General features: G+C 35.4%; 1 protein-coding gene across 4 annotated transcripts in view; it reads left to right on the top strand.

The window, feature by feature from the left end:
- Window positions 1-23360, top strand: part of FSTL5 (follistatin like 5) — a 682404-nt gene that overhangs the window by 623777 nt on the left and 35267 nt on the right. For all 4 annotated transcript variants that reach the window (XM_077846542.1, XM_077846541.1, XM_077846540.1 and 1 more), the window contains one exon: window positions 5700-5824. In XM_077846542.1, coding sequence (XP_077702668.1) covers window positions 5700-5824 — 125 coding nt within the window. The remainder of the gene's footprint in view (window positions 1-5699; window positions 5825-23360) is intronic.

Below are 23360 nucleotides of genomic sequence, written 5' to 3'. Positions count from 1 at the left end.
TTCAGGAGAATTCTCTTGTTTCCATCTCTCTTCAAAATAGGGCATGTGAGCTAGAGATTAAGAGACTTGGACAGGCTCAAGGCAGATCTCTATCCTTCCCCAAACAGATAGTATCTTATTATCTGAGCACAGGCTCATTTCTAATTGGGGAATAACTGGTATAGTCTTTGTGGAATTTGCTTAGGTTTTTTTTTATTTTTTATTATTTTTTTTATTTATGATAGTCACACAGAGAGAGAGAGAGAGAGAGAGAGAGAGGCAGAGACACAGGCAGAGGGAGAAGCAGGCTCCATGCACCAGAAGCCCAATGTGGAATTCGATCCCGGGTCTCCAGGATCACGCCCTGGGCCAAAGGCAGGCGCCAAACCTCTACACCACCCAGGGATCCCCTTTGCTTAGGTTTTAAGGTTGTTTATATACAACTTGACAGAGAGAGGAAAAGTATATATATATATTTTGATGATGTCTCTTTGGCACAGTTTCAATTTCAGGAGTTATAAGTTTAATGGAAAACTGAGAGGGAATGAGAAGGAACATTTAACCCTGAAAATGTGTTTTATCTTTGTCTCAAACTACCTGGTGATTGTAGCACTGCCCTGAACATTTTCTCTTCTTACAAAGTCCCAAATCATTAACCTTTGGCCAGTTTTCATTGTCTATTGAGTACAATGTTTTTAGTTTTAATCAGTTATCACTAAGAATACATATTTCTGAAGTATTTTTAATTTTGCAATATTTAACTTACAAAGGGTAGGCCTCCCGAAATGGAATCTTTTAAAGGAACTATCAGAATGACAGGGCATTTTATTTTTCATTAGAAATATGTGTCATTTGAAACATCTAACATATATAATAATATTTCGGTTATCTATTGTGGCAAATCAAATCAACCCCCAAATTTAATGTGTTAAACAGAATTAAAGAATGGCTTATTACCCATAGTTCAGTGGTTCTATAATCTGTGGATTTTGTAGGCACGGGTAGGGAACCCTCAGATGGCTGCACGCCTGTGATTACACAGCTGGGTGGCTCAAAAGGGCCTTATCCCCCACATCTGTCATGTGAGAGTGGTGAGTAGCTGGGTGGCTTGGGCCTCCTGCGTGTGCCTACTCATCCTTTAGACTGGCATCCGCAGCATGGTGGTTCCAGGTTATAAGACAGTGGAAGTTGCAAAGCTGATTAATATCTAGGCCCTAGAATTCTCACAGAGTCGCTTCCACCAAAGTGAGTCGCACTGCCTTCTTAGATTTAGGAGGACGAAGTAGCAGAGCCTGTCTTCTGATGGAAAGACTACAGTCTTCATTGCGGACAATTGTTTGATCTATCACAAAATGACAATATTGTCTGGTTATTTGATATTTTGCACTTAAATCTTGACCAGATAAAACAGGTCAATATATATGATTTTAAAAATTCACTCTTATGAATTATTTTTAACTCTATTACCCTTAAAGTAAAATAAAGACAGCTTATAAAAGTAAAAAATATGTATGTATTTTCTTTTAAAGTTGTATGAATTTTCAGTTTATCATGTTCTTTGGAACTGAATCCTTCCCGTCCACTTTGGTACTTGCTCCTTTGATAAATTAATAGCTTTCTCAGTAGGGGTTTCTCAATAGCAATCCCTCCATAAAGCATTTTAGGCAAACTCCTTTAATATCATACAGAAAGGGCAGAAAAAGGCTTTGAAAAGGAGTTAAGTAACTTCTCACATATTATTCAGCCATTTATAAATGGCTTCTTTTACTCTGAATGTCCAAAAAATATATATACTTGTAAGATTTAATGAATCTTAAATATTTGTTGGGTGGAGGGAAAGGTAGGTCTCATCTATTTTACCTGAAAATGTAAAATAAATGTAAGAATTGAGAAGTACTCTTGAAATAGTACATAAAGATTTATTTGCATAAAGTAACATTTATACACATGTTCATACATAGATATATGTGACAGATTAAGTAAGATCGATAGATACATGGATAGTTAGATAGACAGGCTGACAGGAAATACAGGGTCTCTGGATCAGAGAACAGACATTTCTTCTTCCAGGAGCATGCTAGCATTCGCACTGCATCCCCCATCCTTCCTCATGGGGTGACGTGGTGGGAGACTAATGTTACCCTGTATATACAGCATAGTGGTACTAACAGGAGAAGGACCCTGGAATTATGTGTCTCAAAGGCTTAAAAAAAAAAGGCTGTTGACACATTGGTCCATTCTCTGCCATGACAGATAGGGATTATGATTATTCTGGAACACAAATTTTATCAGGCTGGCACCTGGAATGTCAGTAAGGCTCAAAGGAGTTAAGTCTCTACCTCTCTCAGGAGCAATATGCCACCCTTAGCTTCCAAGGCATTTTGGGGACACCATCATCCTTTCACCAACTTTACTGGTGCCTTTTGCTCAGAAAGACCTGACTTAGCTTAAATGTCGAAATATTCATGGATAATTGTCTTCCAACAAGGTTATCAAGAAACATTGGCAAAAGAAATGGGATTTAATATTTGTTTTACTTACTTATTTATTAAAAGATTTTGTTTACTTATTCATGAGAGACACACATTGAGAGACACAGAGACATTAAGCGGAGGGAGAAGGCTCCATGCAGGGAGCCTGATGCAGAACTTGATCCTGGGACCCCGGGATCGTGCCCTGAATCAAAGGCAGACACTCAACCGTTGAGCCACCCAGGTGTCCCTTAGATTTGTTTTAAAAGAGGAGTAGACTTTCATTTGGAGAAATCAAGTTCACCAAACCAAAAACCTAAGCAAGGTCCCAGTTTTGCTATAGTGTCCCTGTGCCATGTTGAAAGATTAGACTAGAACTAGAGACATTGTGCTAGGTTGTGATGGTTAGTTAGGCAGTCACTTTTTGCCCTAATGCCGTGTATCTTATAATAGTGGCCACTAAAACCTTGAAGGTGCAAAATCATTTTTTCAAGGATCTGAAAGTCCTATGTGTACTTCTACTTTGTGTTTTCTTTTTTTTTTTTCTACTTTGTGTTTTCATTGTGACTATAAGTCTATACATCTTTGCCTGTTATGGAAGCAAAATATATTATTTTCTGTGATATTTATAATTAATTGATAAAACCCATAAACCATCATAATGTTAGGTATACAAGACAGTGATTCTCCAATTAGTGTTCTCAGACGAATTCTCAAAGATTTATCCTAGTTATTTTTCTTTCTTTTTAAAAGGCATCTATGCTTTATGAAAATAAGAAATGCTGTTCTAAAAGCTGTGAGTCTGTCATCTGCACAGCTTTATAATCCATGTGTAATGTCTTCTCAAATGCACAAAAATTAGAGAAGAAATGTCTTCAGGAAACAGCTTGGAATAAAGTCTTTACATCTTGGTATTGGCCAGGAAGTAGGCCCCAGCCAGATGGGGTGACAGTGGAAATGGCAGCTGTGGGCTTGTGGAAGGAAGGCATCACACATGGAGACACCAGCAGCAGGATGCCATTAGGAATGAACCAAGGATTGTCATAAGATTGAGCCTACTGATTAAGGTGCATCATAGATCAATCTGTGTGTCTTTGCAGCTGGTAGGCTCAGTCCTGAATCTGGCAACCCACCACTTCCTGTTCAATTGCAGCAGTGAGAAGGATCTAGAACCGTCAGTGAACAAAGTCCAGACTGAGAGGAGCTAGAGAAGTGGGCATTGCATTTTTTATATCCTAAGACTATGTCAAACACGAATGAGATGCTCACCTAATATACCTTCATTGGCATAAAATAGTTTTGCATCAGTAAGATTGAGATACATTATGGTGTTGCTTGAATATATTAAATTATGTGATGCCTGTAAACTACTGAGAACATACGCTGGCATTAACAAGCTTTCAGTAAATATTATTATTGCTGCCATCAGTCTAAGTATTATTATTAATTTCAAATACTATGTACGTGCATTTCAGAGTTATGCACCTCTATCCAAACTAAAGGGAAGAAAATTTGAAGAGTTTCTTTCCCATTACGTGTGTTAATCTTTATTTAAATTTTGTAGACATTATTATGAATGGCTAAAATCCATTAAAAACTTCCTCACTGACATTCATTAATAAAATAGGTGTAGTATCTTTAAAGCTTTTATCAAAGACTTTGATTCTTTCTTCCTCTGGACACATGATAGGCTCCTTTTGGTTAGGTGGAATCATATGATTAGTTCTGGCAAATAGAGTCTGTTGTAAATGAAAACATTCAAGTAGTTCGTTGGTTGCCCGTTCAGAATGGGATACTAAGTGAAACAGTACATACCCCATGAAAAACCGCTGGAAAAGTAATAGGTAGGAAATGAAATCTTTATTTCCCAAGCCTCTAAGATATTTATATTTTTTTTCTATTTTGTCTTATTTTTTAACCACAACATAACTAAGCCTTTCTAGTTATAATAATCGATTTTCACCGGGAAAGCAATTTCCAGTGGAACTCAATGAAAGTATACCCATATGAATGAAGAAAAATAGCCCCTCAGAAACAAAACAAAACAAGGATCAAAGTGCTACTTACTTCTGTCATAAAAACCAAAGGAAAAGGCTCCATTTTGAGGGAGGAAAGTCTATTTAACTTAACAGAGTCAGTCAATAGTTTCGGAAGTTTAATTTGGTGGCCATATGTAGAAAGGATTTAAAAGGGGAGAAATAAAGGCAGAAAGTTTTTAAAAAGGCTAGCAGAACAATGGTCGTCCAGCGGGAACAATAGGGAAAAAAAATGAGGAGGTGTGAAAAATCTGAAGAACTGTGAGAATTTGGTGCATAATGGGATACAAAGAATAAAAGAGTTTAAAGGTAGTGATCTTTCCTTTAATGGACCATAAAAGTTTTAAAAACCAATTAATGATGAATAAGAAGAGGAAATGTCTTTGACTGAAGTTACTTAAAACTGGGGCACCTGAGTGGCTCACTTAGTTAAGCATCCAACTCTTGATTTTGGCTCAGGTCATGATCTCAGAGTCCTGAGACTGAGACCTGCCTGAGGCTCCTTCCTCAGCAGGGAGCTTGCTAAGACTCTCTCTCCTGCTCCCTCTGCCCCTCTACTCTTCTCATTCTCTCTCTCTCCTCTCCATTTTTTTTTTTCTATTTTCAAATATTGAAAATATTATTTTCAATTTAGGGGAGGTAAAATTCTAAAGTTACTAAGAGCTAATATATTTCATATCATTTGTTTTGGAGTCTTTGGTTTGTTTCCAGCCCTGTTCTGTATTAGGAGAAGTTTTTTGTTTATCAGTTACACCTCAACAAAGCAAAAGAAAGGAAGAAGAAAGAAAGAGAAATAGAAAGAAAAAAAAGAAAGAAAGAAAGAAAGAAAGAAAGAAAGAAAGAAAGAAAGAAAGAAAGAAAAGAAAGAAAGAGAAAAAGAAAGATGGGCAAGCTAAAAATCTCATTTACACCCTATGTATTCTTGCTTGTATTTTTCTCATTATAGCAAAGTCAATACTTTTATAATACAAAAGTTGTTTCTATTTATTTTATAATTTAAGCAGAGATTATTCAAGACAAATCTTTTTCTATTTTCTATTTCTTTATAAAAACAAATTTCTATGTTGGAAATAAGCTAACAATTACAAAATTCCAATTTGCTTAATGATACACTAATTTTGAGGATGGTAATAAAGAGTCTAGGAAACAGCTTCTGATTTGTTTCATCTCTAAATCATACTGCCGAGGTCTAACCACGGTCTGCTCCATTTAGGTAATAACCCTGGCCAGCGGGAATGTGCCACACCACACCATTCACACCCAGCCAGTGGGAAAGCAGTTTGACCGAGTGGATGATTTTTTTATTCCTGCTACCACACTCATCATCACCCACATAAGGTAAGTGCTAAATAAGTGATCAACTTTTAGATTAATCTTTAATTTTGATAGGAAGGATAAAAAAATCATAAAAATAAGATACATCTTTATTCCACAATAAATACACACATAATTGCACATGATTTACCTTGTCTCATTTGCTTGATGAACTTTTATCAACATTAGTGATGAATTTCTTGTCATGTATTTCTTTTTAGGCCTCGTAAAAAAGTGAATTTTAAAAGATCGGTTGCATTTTTAAATCAATTTTATAGTTAATATTTTTGCAAATTGTTATTAGAGTCTTCCTATTAGGCTTTTGCAAAATGCTGACATTTGAACTCGGTGTGATAAAAGAAGCACTCTCAGAAATCCTTTCAAAAAAAAAAAAAAAAAGAAATCCATTCAATATATTATAATGACATTCTTCTACTATTTTTGCCCATATAGAAATTAATATAAAACTGTATTAGGAGGCACATAGCAACTTGACGTGAAATGTTTGAGGCCTACACTTTGAGGAAACACATTGATGTGTTCTATCCTTGTATGTATTTAGAAGAGGTAAAGAGGTAATTTCTTCTAATGACATCACTCCAAAGTTCCATAGAAGTGCTTTAAATGCCTGAAAGAGGGAAACTGGATATATGACAATTTCAAGTATTATATATTTTGATAATTTGCTGAAAAACTTTTAAAGTACTGCTAACAACATTAGTGAATTTGAACCAAACTAATATTTTTGTTCTGTTTCTCAAGTGAATTACAAAGGGGAGTTGCTCCAGATATGTTATATGAGTCATTGTTTGATCCACGTGTATATTGTTTCTCTTGTATAAAATTGGAAATTATCTAAGAGATGGAGTTGTAAGAATTCCGAGATACTGTGCAATTTAACCCCCAGAAGTAAAAAAGGGGGATTGATAAATTGGAAATGTGGCTCATAGTCAGACACTACACGTAGACTGTTATTTGCATAGCCAAGTATGTTTTCAGAGAGGTTAGTATATTTTTCAAGCAATTGGCCATTACTTTCAGAATGTCTATTATGTGCTCAGCAATAAAGTGATTAAAAACATAATGTCCTGTTACAATTATTCCATACTTTATGGAAAATAAGGAGAATTACTGAAAATGCAGCATATTATTAAAGTATTTATATCAAAGTAATAATTTTTACATCTGACTATAAGTGCTGTAATAGTTCAGACCCAGAAGAAATCACCATATGAATGAAAAATGGCTCCTAAAGAGATGGTACCTAAAAAATAGATGTTTTTATACTTACTCGGTAAGGATCCAACTTCATTTAATTGGCAATGAGTGTTATAATTAATTCCTTTGTCATTTTCAAGTTATTGATAAATTATTACTAATCAATAATTTACTATGTGATACTTGATTAACCCCATTCGCCTATTACATGTTACTCTATTTAATATACTATTATCAACTTTGCTTTTTTTTCAAATGCTCTAGTAATGAAATTATTTATAGCAGATTTCCTGTGTCCCTAATACTAATAGGGTTAATAGTATATAGTTTGGGCTATTCTTTACCCTTGCAACCAGTCAATTATATCCTTGTGGTGAAATGGCTACCACGTCAAGAGTTTAACTTTGTTAAAATGCAGTGAGTGCTTTGTGTAATTGTGAGTTTGTATTTATAATTGATATAGAAGACTACATTGCACAATTACAGGATTGCTATACATACAGTCAGAACTTAACATCTCTCTAGGGTCTAAATGGTTACTGTAGGGGCCCCTGGATGGCTCAGTTGGTTGAGTGTCTGCCTTTGATTCAGGTCATGATCCCGGGGTCCTGGGGTTGAGTCCCACATCAGGCTCCCTGCTTGGTGGGAACCTGTTTCTCCCTCTATATGCTTTCTCTCTCTCTATCTCTCTGTGTCAAATAAATAATAAATAAATAAATGATTACGACATAGCTGGAGTTGGAGCTAATAATTAGAAGAACATCTGAATTATGTGATCACATATAAGGCAAAATCTTAGTTATGTGTATACATTGTGAAAAACACTGAAAAGTATGCTTAAGGATATTTTAAAACATCTTTTTTCCTTTTAGGGATGGATAATGAAATGCAAGGTTGTTTTGCCATACTTATAAAACATACCAAATTAAATTACAGCACTCCTACTTGCATAGCTTGCATGTAGAGTCCCATTTTCATGAATGTGAATGGTGGTCAAATTTTCTACTACACTTCAAAGTAATTATTCCTATTACTAAGTGAAGAGTGAGAGTAAAAATTAGTATGCGTTTCCAAAATCAGAACATTAAATATAAACTATTTTTAACATAATGGGGATTTTTTTCTACATCAGGAAAATCGGAGGGAGGAATACGATCTTTTCTCCTACCGATTTCATGTAACACATTTTTCGAACCCAATTTGACACGTGTTTAAGTATGTGTTGCAGAGATTGATCTTTTTGTAACTTGTGTTTTTCAGACTTTGAGACTATTTCCTGACTGCTGTGCTTGGTATATCTTTCCAGGCCAAGCAGAAGGTCTGACACATAATATGTGTTTAATTAATATGAGTTTCCTTCCTCTGACCCCTCATCACATTAATCTACTTTTCGCTCAGATTGCTACACCCTCATTTCAAATAATTTATATCTCCAGTGTCTGAAAAGCTCCTGGACAAGTGTCAGGATTTTATATCCTAAGTGCCTAAAAACTGGTAGGCTCTTAATTCATGTTTCTCACAGGAATGGAAATAAAGAAGAAAGTGCTACACTATTTCCTAAACCAGACTATGTATAGGATTGAGGGAATTACACAGCATTAAGGGAACTCTATTTCTTATGTACTGAATTTCCCAGCATCTAACACAGTATCAGAGATGCAACAAGTACTGCATTAAGAGCATATAAATTATGTAGAAGCAGTAAATAGAAGTAATAAGTCCTTACATCTCCTGTCACAGATCTGAGCCTGAATGTCCCAGCAACATCATTTGTCATAATCAACAATCATGTTTAAATATTAAGTTGCAGAGTTCCTGGGAGGCTCAGTCGGTGCAGCATCTGCCTTCGGCTCGGGTCATGATCCCAGGGTCCTGGGATGGAGCCCGCATCTCATTGAGCTCCATGCTCAGCGGGGAGTTGGCTTCTCCCTCTCCCCCTGCCTGTGCTCTCCCTCTTTCAGTGTCAAGTACATAGATAAAATCTTTAAAAAAGATAAAAACAGGGGGATCCCTGGGTGGCGCAGCGGTGTGGCGCCTGCCTTTGGCCCAGGGCGTGATCCTGGAGACCTGGGATTGAGTCCCACATCGGGCTCCCGGTGCATGGAGCCTGCTTCTCCCTCTGCCTGTGTCTCTACCTCTCTCTCTCTGTGACTATCATAAATTAAAAAAATAATAATAATAAAAATAAAAAAAAAATAAAAAAATAAAAAAAAATAAAAAAAAAAGATAAAAACAAATATTAAGTTGCCCAAGTTGCCTATAATCGTTGTTCATACTCCTCATAACCTACACTGGTGCAGGGGCTCTCCTATGAACAGTTAAAATTTTGCTACAAGTCTCTATTTTTCCCTGCTTGGCTTCTTCTCATTGTTTTTCTACATTTTTTTTTTTCCTTCTTTAGTGTCTGTAATTCTCAGGCTTGTTTATTCTAGTCTATGAAGTAAATCAAGGCTGAGGAATTTAAGGGAACCAAAAACTATTTTACCAATCTCTATTAAAAATGAACTTGTTTAAAAAAAATGATCTTCACAGAATGTAGGAACTTGTTCACTTTTTAAGACGACTTAAAATTCTCAGCACTTTAAAAGTCCCTGCGTCCCAATTTATGTTCCCTTTTTTTAATTGAAATATAGTTGACATATTAATATTAATTATTATGCTATATTAATTTCAAATGTACAACATAGTGATTTGAGAATCCTCTACGTTACACAGTGCTCACTACGGTAAGTCCTGTTACCATCTGTCACCATACATAAATATCACCATATTATTGACAATATTCCCTGTCGGTACTTCTTAATCCCCTTCACCTATTTCACCCATCCCCTCCCTGTTCCCTCCTTAGCAACCACCTGTTTGTTCCTTGTATTTATGATTCTGTTTGTTTATTTATTTGTTTTGCCACGTATAAGTGAAATTATTTGATATTTGTCCTTGTCTGACTTATGTCACTAAGCATAATGTCTTCTAGGTCCTTTGTGTTGTCATAAAAGACTTCATTTGTTATTATGGCTGAGTAATATTCCCCTGGGTGTGTGCGTGTACATATGTATCACATCTTCTTTATCCATTTTGAATGGCCTGAGGACTTTTAATTTCAGAAAACTCATTTCCATTTAAAAAATATCAGAGGAGGAAGGCCTGATTCCATCCACTCATTCAGTTCCTTAGCTGAATTCCTTCCCATTCCTTGAGAGACACAGCCTAGACCATACACAATTATTCCTATTTTTTAGAAAATGTGTTGTCAAAGGGAGCACAACATCCAGTTATTCCTATTTTATCCTATGACTTTATTAGTGAAAAAGCCCCTTTGATTTTATGCATTCCTGCCTTCTCCATAGAAATCAAAAGAGTACCTGGGCCATAAGCTGGGGATAAAACAGGTACATCGATGCCGTACTGCCTCTGATCTAAATCAAAATGGTTTTTAAACTATTGAGTTCTGGTTAGTGGACCCAGCTTGTGTTCCTGGATTACACTCTCTTGAATATGAGTGCTTATCCAGGAGATAATAGAGAACTCTAGACCAGCATGCAGCCAGCCATTCTTTAAGATCTACGTATGTGAGGGCACCTGGGTGGCTCAGTGGTTGAGCATCTTCTTCAGCTCAGGGCGTGATCCCTGGGTCCTGGGATTGGGTCCCATATCAGGCTCCTCACAGGGAGCCTGCTTCTCCCCTGCCTGTGTCTCTGCCTCTCTCTGTGTCTCTCATGAATAAATAAATAAAATCCTAAAAAAAAAAAGAAGGCCAACAATATTAAAAAGAAAAAAAAAGATAGGCAGATGTGAGCCCCATATGTGAATTCAGTTTAGTTTAATGAAATTAAACTTTCTGGAAGATAGAGGAGATGTATTATAATCCTGTCTCCCCAAGTGCCAACTATCTACTCAGCTTCTGAAAGGTATTGACTAAATACTTACTGACTAAAAGTTTGTTTCTAAAATATTATTAAAATTCTAGCATACATATTTTTAATATTTGAATCTGATTTGGTTAATATCCACTCCCCTAATTGTTTAGGGAAAACTTAAACTACTTGATATTTAATTAGTAACACAGATGATATTCTGATGCTTATTGAAATATATTGATTCACATCAGTCTATCGTTATACATTTTTTTGTTTTTAAGTATGAATAAAAAATTGTATCTTCCGTTAATTTTCATAAAAATAGTTCCATTGAATATTTAATAAATGATGTGCTTTTCATATTAGTAATTCATTGCACATTTCAGTTAACTGACAATGTACATTAACTAGACACTCATTTTTCAAGCTTGAGGTTAAAATAGAGAGTTTTCTTTAAAAATCTTAAACTCTAGCAAGGAATTAATTAATCATAAATCATAGTTCTAAAGTTGAAGAGATTATGCTGTGCAAAAAGAATACGTTTTAGAATGACATGGGAAATATAAGTTTCTTATATGAGGAACTTCAGTTTGGATTTATATCTTCTTATATATACAAATATACCCAGAGAGGAAAAATTGAAAGACTGAAAATGAAAGTGCATGTATAATTCTCAGAAGAATCAATTCTGTCTAATTAATGCTATAAAAATTGAAATAATAATTCATTTTCTTTTTTAAGCAAAAGTGCTCTACAAATATAAAGCAAAATGTTTCATCATTGTCCTCATAACGTGTATCCAAAGAGCTAAGTTTTTATAATATCATCACATGCAAATAGATATATATGAATGATATTATAGTTCTACTATTCTTAAGTTTTTTATGATATGGCTAATTCATGGGGGATTTAGTGATTTTTGTATCAGTTTTTTTTAATAAGTTAGAGATTAAAAAGTAATTTCAATGCAATTTTTTTCAGAAAAATTATATTACAATGGTTGTATTATCTTCAAAGCAACTAAATGTCATAAAGAATGGGCATTTACATAATTGATTGTTTCATTTTTGGTACCATTCTGAAAAGAAAAGAATTTAAATGTCAATTTCTTGTTGCACTATGTGTAAATATTACAACTTACTTACTGTGCAAGTGTTACTATAATTAGCATAGGAAACAAAAACCACAGGTTTGACAGTGGTTTACCACATTGGCATATGTTTGCCTCTTAAGTTTTCTTTGTAAAGACTACAGGGGTGGGGAGAATTGAAAAAATAAGAGGAGAAACTAATGAGGTGGCAGGTATTCAAGCAATGAATGATAAAACATTTCCATGGGACCCCCCCCCCCTTTGAAAATTCTTCAATAATTCTTCCAAAGAAGGATTTATTTTTGGTAGTAGGGTGATGAAATTGAGAACTCCATAAGGGACAATGTGGCTCAGAGCAAGAGAACTTGATAAAACTTAGTGCAAAATACCAAGAAGCCCCGAAAGTACAAGCTATGACAAATGCAAGAATTGGCAGAAGGCTTTCTCAGAACTTTTGACTTGTCATGAATAAAAATAGTTGGAAGATAAGAAAGAGGATAACAGGTAAATGTTTTCATCTACATTAAAAGGGCACAGCTAATATTTGGGTTCTTTAGGGCTTTAAGATATTCTTTAAATTTTCACTGACTAAAATACTACCTTTGATAGAATTTAAAATAGGTGCCACATGAAGAAAAAGAAAGTATTTACAGTCTGACCCTTGTAATATCTACAAATCATGTCTTCCATCTCCTGTCCTCTCTGTAGTTGACTATAACTACAGACAAGTTTAATCCCATCCAGTTCACCTGGCACAGAGGACACTTTTAGTAAATACAAGAAGGAAACTATTTCTGATTTATATGCTACTTTGGGAGTAGTTCTATAGTAGAAAGGGGAGATAGTAACTTCGACGATGCTTTTCGAGATGCTTCAGAGGCTTGTCTACCCTTCGCATACCCCCCAACACCACCATTTGATACTATTGCCTAGAATTCCAAACTACTGTTTCTTTGGGTTATATTTCTCTAGAAACCTACCTTTAAAGTGTTCCTATTTCTTGAAAAGAAAATGGAGTAGTAGTTGGAGAATTTGATATCTTTCTTATTGGCATTTTTCTTTATGGATTGATTGGTTGATTATGTAGTGTCTTAAATATTTGAACTTGGGAGGTGTGTGTGTGTGTGTGTGTGTGTGTGTGTGTGTGTATTTATTTCAATCTATGATTACATGGTACCTAATAAGATGAATAGAGTATATGTAATAGAAGCCTTGAAAGCAACAAACACATATATAAAAACTGGGAATTCCAGTTCCAACATTTTTCTCCTCCCCAGACTTGACCTACTAAACAAACCCAAGGAACAAAGAAACAAAGAATGTTCCAAAAGTTTCCTTGCAACACTCCTCCCTTCCCTACCACATACCCCAAGATGATGTGAGCGTCAAATAATTATCTCAAATTGGGTAATTCAGGAATTCCATGAAAAGTAAACCTCAAATGTTACTCTTCAGTCTTGGTGGGCTGGAAAGGCAGTTTTAGGACCCTCAAAAGTCACATGAGTGTGAAGAGTGTAATGTAAGAGGGTTGCAATCAAATGTGGAATAAGGGGCTATGGGCTTATCCTGTTGCAGATGGGTCATAATTCCTGCACAGCCCATGGCTATGGCTCCATTGTAAGAGATGAAGAAAACTGAAATAACAAGTAGCGGGCACCATTCTGGGAGTCTGGAGAGAGGTCTATAGCACTCCTTTTCTGTTATAAATTACAGCAAGGAAATGATTAAGAAGGGATTGGGTTTGATTTATGTTTCCTTGAAGCTTCTCCAAGGGAAAAATAAACATTCTCTGAAAGTGAAAGTTAAAGTAAAGTATATCATTCTTCCTCATATTTTATCAAATCTGTTAAAGCAAAATTATATATATGGCTGGTCATTTATCAAGACAACTCTGCACTTGTGACTTGATTCATGGACAGGCCAGGTGTATGGAGATACAATTTTAGCAGTAAAATTGCCTGGGTACACTGAAACGCTAGCACATCAGAAATTGAAAATATCAATTGTACAATTCCTTTTTAGGAAAAATATAATCTCAGGAATGGTAAGCAACAAGTACAATTGCTTCCAAAAATGGTTCTTAGATAAAGATCTCAGAAAAGTCACAGTTCAATGAGGTTCTTTTGTCTTTTTTTTTAACTCCATTCATCCTTATATGCTAATTTCTCCCACAAAAAAAATAAACAAACTAGAAGGACTTTAAGTAATTCAGGAGTGGGAGCTCTTTCGGGCTGTATTTCACACATAGTGAATATCTGAAACATTCAGGAATTCTGAAAGGATGATCTTCTCTTTCCCCAGTATCTCTGAGGTTCTTCATTGCCCTCTCCACTCCATGCAAACAGAAAGTCTAATTGTCAGGACCTGCAATATCTTGGGATCCTTTCATTCTCAGAGCCTCGTACACTATTCGAAAAACAGAAGACATTCATAAGTTGCTTATTAAGCAAAGTACATATGTATATGTTCCCGAGTGTTTCCGAGTGTGTATGCATGTACACATACAAATCACTGTTGGCAAACCTTCTAGCAGTCCTATATGGGTGCAGGGTGCATGGCTTCTTCTACATAAACACTTGATAAGTTTTTTCATCTTATTTTTAAAGAAGTAAACACACTATACCCTTCAATTTGGATCTGTAATGCTATTTTCTTTTTCATTATGGTTACTGGATTTGCTTTTTGACTTTCAGCCTTCTTGAGCATATTAGCATACCCCACATATTGAGTGTAAAACGCTTACACAGAAAACCATTGAGTTCTTACAGTCAAGTGGGGTGTGTGTGCGTATGGGCGTGTGCGCATGTGTGCCTGTATGTGTGTGTATTCAGTTTGTTATCTTCATTATTTCTTGAGTTAGAGAATGATGTTTGCTTCCCTGCTTAGTTTCTGCCCTATATTAACAGTTCTCTGCACTGAGTCCTGTAAAAAAAAATGCCTAGTGTCCAAAGCGGACGGACCAAGAAGACCAGTACCTCTTTTGGTAGAATGTACACTTAGATGAGTAGCCCATATAGGTATGTAATCCTTTTTTATTATATAGGAAAACGAGGGTAGATTTAAGGAGAAAACTGTATTTAAAATATGAGGATCTCATTATTTTTTTTTAAAAAAGGAAAAGTCTTATTCAGGTGTTATTAGTAGACTCCAAGCTCTAGGATTTAATAAAGCCCCTAAATAGATTCATTCTACACCATTTTTTACTGAAGAAATCAATGGAGCACTAATAATGTGTAATTTAGAAACACTCTACATTGCAAATCTGCCTCTTGAGTTTTATTATGCAAAGAAAAATAGCTCTTGCTTCTCTCAGGGGTCCTTATGCTAACTCATCAAAGTGTTCAGTAAAACGTAGGGCTGTCCATTTGAAAGGACCCAGGATTCTTCTTAGGAGACAGCTGTGGGTATATCTAGCAAACCTGTATGTTTCTTTTTTCCTTTGGTCACGTATGATTTTGGGTTTTGCTGGAAATGGTAAATCAAATTTATTTTACCATAAATGAGTAAGTGATATGATTGCATAGATTACTTTAGTTTCCTTGCTTGGTAGTAAAAACAAACTCAGTTAACAATTAAGGTTAATAAAGAAAAATTTCAAAAGTTAAGATACGATGCAATACATCTAGATAGGGGCAGAGCTCATCCTGAGAACCTAAGTGATTTCTTATGTGAACTTACTGTGTGCCCTGCATTACCTATTTCATATGTATATTTAATGGATTATAGTACTTGAATCAAACATATAAGACATTAACTAGTTCTCCTAAAATGTGTATACAAAAGAAAAATGTATATTGCAGTCTCTAATTCTTTCTGTCTGAAGTGGTTATATTATTAGTCTATTGAAGGAAGGTGATATATTTCACCATAGTATCTTATTTTGTGAACTTATTAATTATTCTTGATGGAAATTTTATTAAAATGCTAAAACTTTCCATACAAGTATCATAACAGAACAAAAACTCTCTTTTCAATGAAAGATTCCTACTGTGGCTCAATAGAGCAATACGGTTGAAAACAATTTTATCTTTGAGAATCATGAATAAATTAATGATGACTACAGTCAATAGAACCTTTTTTGAAATTTTCTGTGACTGTGACTAAATTATATATATATAATATATATACACATACATCACTTCTCAATTTTGTTTAATTATAAAAACAGTTAATTTTGGAGCACCTGGGTGGCTCAGTTGATTGAGCATCTCCCTCTGGCTCAGGTCATAATCCCGAGGTCTTGGGATTGAGTCCCATGTGGGGCTCCCTGCTTAACAAGGAGTCTGCTTCTCCCTCTCCTCCCCACTCATGCTGTCTCTCTCTCACTCTCTCACTATCTCTGTCTCTCTCTCTCTCAAGTAAATAAATAAACATCTTAAAAAAAACAGTTAATTTCAATGGAAAATTAGTGGTGACAGTGAGGGGTGTCTTTAGATGGGTAACCTGGTGGCGCAGATATTCTCTGTTGACAGTGATTTGAGACTGCAAAAAATATTCACTGTGAACCCACACAAGTTAATATTTTGTACCATTTTTTTAAAAAATATTTATTTATTTATTTGAGAGAGTGAGTGAGTGGGAGGAGGGGCAAAGGGAGAGAGAGAATCCCAAGCAGTCTCCACTTTGAGTGTGGAGCCTGAGGCAAGTCTTAATCTCAGGACTCTGAGATCATGACCTGAGCTGATATCAAGAGTCGGGTGCTTTACTACTGAGCCACTCAGCCGCCCCTGTGTCATGTTAGTTTATTTTTGAATCTGTAGATATGGCCTTTCTATGGCTAATCCATTTAGGAAAAGGAAATTGGTTATTGTAAGCCAATAAAATAATATTTACACAAACGCATCCCTTTTTGTTCATTTGTGCTTTCACTTGCTCTGTAGCAGTGTTCTATCTCTTACTTCTCCTTGTGAAAAAGAAATCCTGCAGCAAAATTTCAGGTTTTAAAGATTTGGTTCAAGCAAAAATGAAGTACATGAAAGGAAGTCACAAAGCCTTTAAAATGTACTGTAACAGAAAAACCGACCAAATTAGCAGATATATGGAGAAACTGCCTATTAGGTCTCATCTGTCATCAGTCATGAGTGGAAATATTCAACATAACCACATGAGTAGATTAAGAACGTTAGGCAACAAATTTCAAACTGCCAGGGTCTTCTCTTTTGGAGTATACACTAGCTCCTTGTAGGATACATAAACCTCACAAAATGAACTGGAGTAGACAGCTTCAAGGAAATAAAAATGACAATTGCCCTAGTGACTTTTAAAACAGCTAGCTGGCTTGCTTATGGTTAAAATCTCTGTATTGATTTAGACTGAGATTAGCTGTATTTTTCTACACTGTGGGAACTTTTGCTTTCTTACCTTCCCATTATCCTCTTATTTGGGGGGGGGGGGTTTAATGAATAATTATAGATTTTTGTTCTACATTGACAACTGGTTTTCAAGGGAAACAGTATAAAATTACAGTGATTCATTTTTTTGGTCATAATGTAGAAGCTTATTTTTATGCTTTATGAAATTTAAATGCATAAATATAGTTTTTAGTTCTTTGAAACAAAAGGAAATCAGGGTTTGCATGTGCTATAAAAGTAGTGACTGATTTATGTAAGTAAGCCATGAGAATCCTAAAATAACCTAGATTTTTTCCCTCATAATTTAAATCAAGATTATTCATCAATTTTGAATGATAGAAAACATTTTTTATGGTTTTAATTAAAAGTATACATTGTTTAAAATCTGTTTAAAAACCTGCTGTACAATTGTTTTTTTTTTTTTCTGCTGTACAATTGTAAAAGAATAGAATATTTGGGACATCTGAAGAATTTTTTATTAAAAAAAACTTGAGGGATCCCTGGGTGGCACAGCGGTTTAGCGCCTGCCTTTGGCCCAGAGCGCGATCCTGGAGACCCAGGATCGAATCCCACGTCGGGCTCCCGGTGCATGGAGCCTGCTTCTCCCTCTGCCTATGTCTCTCCCTCTCTCTCTCTCTCTGTGACTATCATAAATAAATAAAAATTAAAAAAAAAACTTGACAACACTTATTTAATTAATACATGAAAATAATTTGAAATGGGTATTGGTTTATATAGGAGGATGATATTAAATATTTTTAGTAGATCATAGGTACACATATCTTTATGTTGACTAAACATGCTTTCTTGATTCCTTAATTTGTTTGGTAATTTTGACATCAAAAAAGCCTACCTACTAAAAAAACCAAAAACCAAAAAACAAAAAACCCTACCTACTTCCATCTAAATTATTATTTGCATGGGGATATAATCAAATCTAATTTAAAAAGATTGTTGGATGCAAATGACTTTTTTAAAAATACAGAATTAAAGTGGATTAGAAATTATTTAGCAACAGTCATTTGAGATATATATTTTTGATAACTTAATAGTTTATGTTTTGTGAATTAAGAGATGTACTTCATGGCTATCTTCATTATCAGAAGCCTTATGAAAAGAGAGTCACATGAACCTATCTATTATGTTTTTCATTTACTGAATCCAGTCTGTGTCCTGCCAACATCAAAGATATATGGATCATCTTTTTGATACTTTTACCATTTACCTAATTTCAGCTTGGTCCATTTACCATCCATAAAAGTTTCTAAATACATGAAAATACTTTTGGACAACCATAATATGTGGGTTTACCAAAGGCAGATACATTATATTTAAGCTTCCAATTCATGAAGTCATTATGAAAATTTCAAATTTCATCAGGGAAACGTTTGTCTTTATTGTACTTATGCAAGTGAAATATACACAATAACATTACATTTAAACACAAAGTTGTTAATGTGAATAATCTAAAGAGAGTCACTTTTTTCATTGCGATAAACTCATAATGATTTCCTAAGAGTTATGTAGAGAAGTAAATCAAGAATTTGAATTTTAGCGGAAACAAAGGAATGAAAATGTTAAGGAAAAAAGGACCAGGTGTGTGAGAAACTTATTAGAAATACAGGAAATACACTACCACTTATTCATATTGTCTAATCGTTTCATGAATAATTTCCAACTTTCCTCTGGTCCTCTGTATAATAGTCATTTAAAGTGATTCCCTATAATTTTATTTTAACATAGAAGCAGGGCCTGATTTTCTAAAGTCAAGTCTGAGTTTACAGTATCATTTACAGACCCTTTGGTTGTATTGCTTGGTTATAGTTTTTGTTCTTATTACTATGGTTATTATATAATATGTTAAGAGAAATGAGGAAACATCGAGCACTTACTCTATGCCAGAGAATGAACTCAGAGTTTTAATGCACTGCCTCGTTTAAAACCCACAGCTACATAAATTTTTAATCCTATTCTACATATGGTGAATCACTTAACTAGTAAGTGTTGGAACCAGCTATAAACTCAGTCCTGCCTAAATTCAGTTTCTCAGCACTACGTTTTAGTGTCCACGTCCTTTTTTCACTTGTAGGATAAAACCTAATGACTGATGTCCTCTCCAAATTATCTCACACATATGTTTAACACATTTCCTCTCTCACTTTTCTGTGACCTCTGCTACAACAAAACTCATCTCCTTACAACAAACCTACACCAAATTTTCTCAACTACCTGCATTTATTTGCAGAATGCCCTGTTTCTTTGTTGTCTGCCTAACAAACCCTTTAGGGCTATCTCAAAGCCACCTTTTATAAAATTTGTTATAATTTCCCTAATTGAAGTCCCCTTGGCATTCTGGATTTTTGTTATTTCTCATTTCTGTTGAGACTCACACAGACCTAGGTTGGAAAGTAGCTCTTCGGATCCTTTGGGGCCTTTAACACAGTATTTAATTTTGTTTAGATCAGTTTGATTTTTCTCTTCCACAACTAAATGATTTCAGGAGGGATAGAGAAAAAATATGATGTGGTGTCTACAGTCCCTACAGACTCTACAGTAATTTTTTTGTTGTCTGCTCATGTCTAACTTCATAATGTCTATTTATTAATCTGTTCCTCTCCATTCTCATGACACAGCCCTAAACTGAGCTCTCTTACCTCCCACCTTGCTAATGTAATGAACTCTTCACTGTTTCTATTTCTCCATACTTCTTTTCTCCATATTTCAGTTCACTAAACAGAGCACCTCTTTTGAATTCCTAGCTGTAGTGATTCAGTTCTGTATCAGGAAAGAAAAAAAAAGCTAAAATATTTCCTACTGGATATAGATTAAGGCCAAACTATATTGAACCCACTTCCTAAGTGTGTGATCTGCACCTACCCTAGGGTCCAGCCAATATGAACCTGAGTAGCTCCAAACTTTCCTGTTTCCATTTAACCATTTATTTTTGTCTAAAGTACTCTTTCTGACTCTGATTTAGATCCTCTTAATTTATGTCAATCTCCTGGCCAAACTCAAATGCTCTCTAATTCATGCAACTTTTCTTATTCCTCTGTCATTTATGACAGGACTCTACTCAGAATTTACTTCTTTTTAAGGGTATCAACCAATTATTAGTTTATTTCACTTATTCATTCAATACAGCTGAACTGTTCACATGCCAGACACTATTCTAGATTCCAATAGGAAACTGAATACAGATTTTGTCTTACTTTCCTGTGATGCAGTATGAGTATCATGGCAGTTAATAAAAATTAAAAGCTATATTTTTATTTATTTTTTAGAGAGAGAGAGAGACAGAGAGACTGCACAATTGTGGGGAGGGGCAGAGGGAGAGGGAGAGAGAGAGTCTCAAACAGAGTCCTGGCTGAGCATGAACCCCAACACAAGGCAACTCCGAGATCATGACCTGCGCCCGAATCAGGAGTCAGATGCTTAACTGACTGAGCCACACAGGGGGTCTAAATATATATTTTTAGAAAGAACTCACTTTGGAATGGTGAGAATATAGATTCAAATTCACATGTTACCACTTACTATACAGTGTGATTTCAAGCAAATTAAACTTTGTAAAGGACATTAAAAAAATTGTGTCTGTTAGGGACATGTGCCCCATCCAGAAATGTTGCTTGTTTCAAGTATTAGTTTATCTTTAATTCACTGGAATAACTTTGTTAGCTTAGCCCCCCCTCCAATTTCCCACTGTCTCTCACCTACAGCTATATGTGAGAGAAATAAATGCAAACTACCCAGGTTAATTAAAAGGAGGTGGATGGGGATGTTGGGAGGGGAAAGCCCTACCTATTCACCTTCACTGTCATTTCTTCCCTGCATCTCTCTACGGACCACAATGAGGTGTAATTCTTTAAAATCTTTTAACTAAACTTTGCCAAGACACATTTTTTTTTTTTTTTTTTAGGAAAACTTTGTCTGCTAGGGATTCACCCTGCCATCTTCTTAGGTCCATGTCTTTTGCATATGTCACTTTGCTTACTAACCAAAGAAAAAGAGCACCTGACAGAGGCATAGACAAGCCCCAAAATTCTCTCTGGCCACAATTATAAGTTCAGACACGATGTGCAATCCATTCAGAACCTATATGCTACAATGAACATTTTTTTCTGGGACTTTCTGGAAAGAGAGTTCTGGGTTTTTTTTGTGTAGACTGGTCTAGGAGCACTTACTTTCATACCATGTGAAGCCTAGACCTGAAATCAAGATAGAAGGCAGAGCCAACACACTAAGAAAAAAATATGATCTATGTTCCATTATGGTAGACCATAACCTTCAGCTATGCTTGAGCTGGTTCTAGAATTTTCATCTATATAAATCTCCATATTCCTTTTGGTTTAAAAATGTTTGGATTGCAAATCCTGTTATCTACGAATTAAAGAGGCTAAGATTAGGTGTCCTTATGTCTAAAATGCATGTATTATCCACTTCAGAGTATTTTTGGGCTGATTGCGGTTCTTGTGCAGTTCCCGGCACACAGTAAGTGATTCACAAATGCTGTTTTCCTCTTCCCTTGGGTTGATGAATTTCTTGTCATATATTTACTATATCTATAGCAGTTATACTAATTAGCACTCAGTAAATATTTATTAAAAAGCAGTGCACTGAGGAGCGCCTGGGTGGCTCAGTTGGTTGATCATCTGACTCTTGGTTTCAGCTCAAGTTGTGATCCTAGGGTCATGAGATGGAACCTGTGTGGGGCTCCATGCTCAGCTCAAAGTCTGCGTGAGACTCTCCCTCTCTCTCTGCCCCTCCTCCTCATTTCTAAAATAAATAAATATATATATATTTTTAACTAGTGCATTTAGTAATGTTTCTTTGAATGTCTGTCTGGCATTATGATTCTGCATCAAAGAAAAAAGGGCAGTGAGTCAAGTCCCAGTTTGTAGTTTACTGAAAAACTCTCCGTGGTTTTGGTATCATGGAGACAAGGAGTTGCCATTTATCAACGACTTGATAACACCTTAAGCAAATGGCTCAGTTTGAAGGTTTTTGGATCACTTGAGGAGGCCCAAGAGTAATGCTGAAACCTGTAGAGGTTTTCTCAGAGTTCTTTAGATAGAAAGCAGGTAATATTCTGTTTTTTTGTGTGTGTGTGTAGACTGTCATTTACCTTACCTCCCACCTTGCTAAAGTAATGAACTCTTCACTGTTTCTATTTCTCCATACACCTTCTTTTCTCCATATTTCAGTTGAGAAATGTGCGGCCTAAGCGAGCGCTAGATGCAGGTTATGGATGGTGCCATTTGTTTATTCAGTCTGGGCATCTGTCTCTATGGCTTGCACAAATCCACATTTTTCTCTAAGTGCTAAGGAGAGAAAATTCACTAGAACTTTTCTCAAAGGGAAGCTTGTTATTTCATTTAGGATCTGACTGAAACTTGATATCGAACAAAACCTTGAACCCTGGGAATATTACAATTCTTCTAAGGTTTAGATAATCTATTTTCCCCCTCTCTCAGGTGGATTTCATTATAAATCTCCTAGAATGTTTGTTTGAAATTTATGACTTTCATGAAATTCTGAAAATGTTCTAGAGATGTTTACTCAGTGATTTTTCTTTTTTTCTGGTTCAAAGCAATGTGCATCGGAATGGATATTTCAGTAGGTGTCTCAGTTTTAATTTACTATCAACCTAGTTTACAACATTGTTGAAGGTAAGGTTTTTAAGTAACTTAGAACCCTTCCTACCTATGGCTAGTACTTCTCCAAAGAGTGTAATTCTTTTAAAAAAGTGAATTTATCAAATGGTAACACAACAGAGAAGAATATTACCAGCAGTTGAAATTCAGATTAAAAAAAATCCTTATAAAGCTCAAGAAGCTTTGGTTTCTGGTTTGTTTTAATCTGGAGCTTTAATATCAGTGGTATAGAGAAAGCAAATTATATTCTCTGCAAACAAGATATAGGAAGAAGTTCAAATCCAAGGATAGTAGTTGTTTTGTTTTGTTTTTGCCATCATGAGCACTGATGATTCCCAGAACTCCCGTGGGTACCTGTAATGAGTTCCTTATCTCTGGTGAGAAATATTTCAA

This window comes from Canis aureus, chromosome 13 (genome assembly GCF_053574225.1).
Source record: "Canis aureus isolate CA01 chromosome 13, VMU_Caureus_v.1.0, whole genome shotgun sequence".
Classification (NCBI taxonomy): domain Eukaryota; kingdom Metazoa; phylum Chordata; class Mammalia; order Carnivora; family Canidae; genus Canis; species Canis aureus.
The sequence above is the reverse complement of the archived record's forward strand: the minus strand, read 5'-3'. Positions and strand labels throughout refer to the sequence as shown.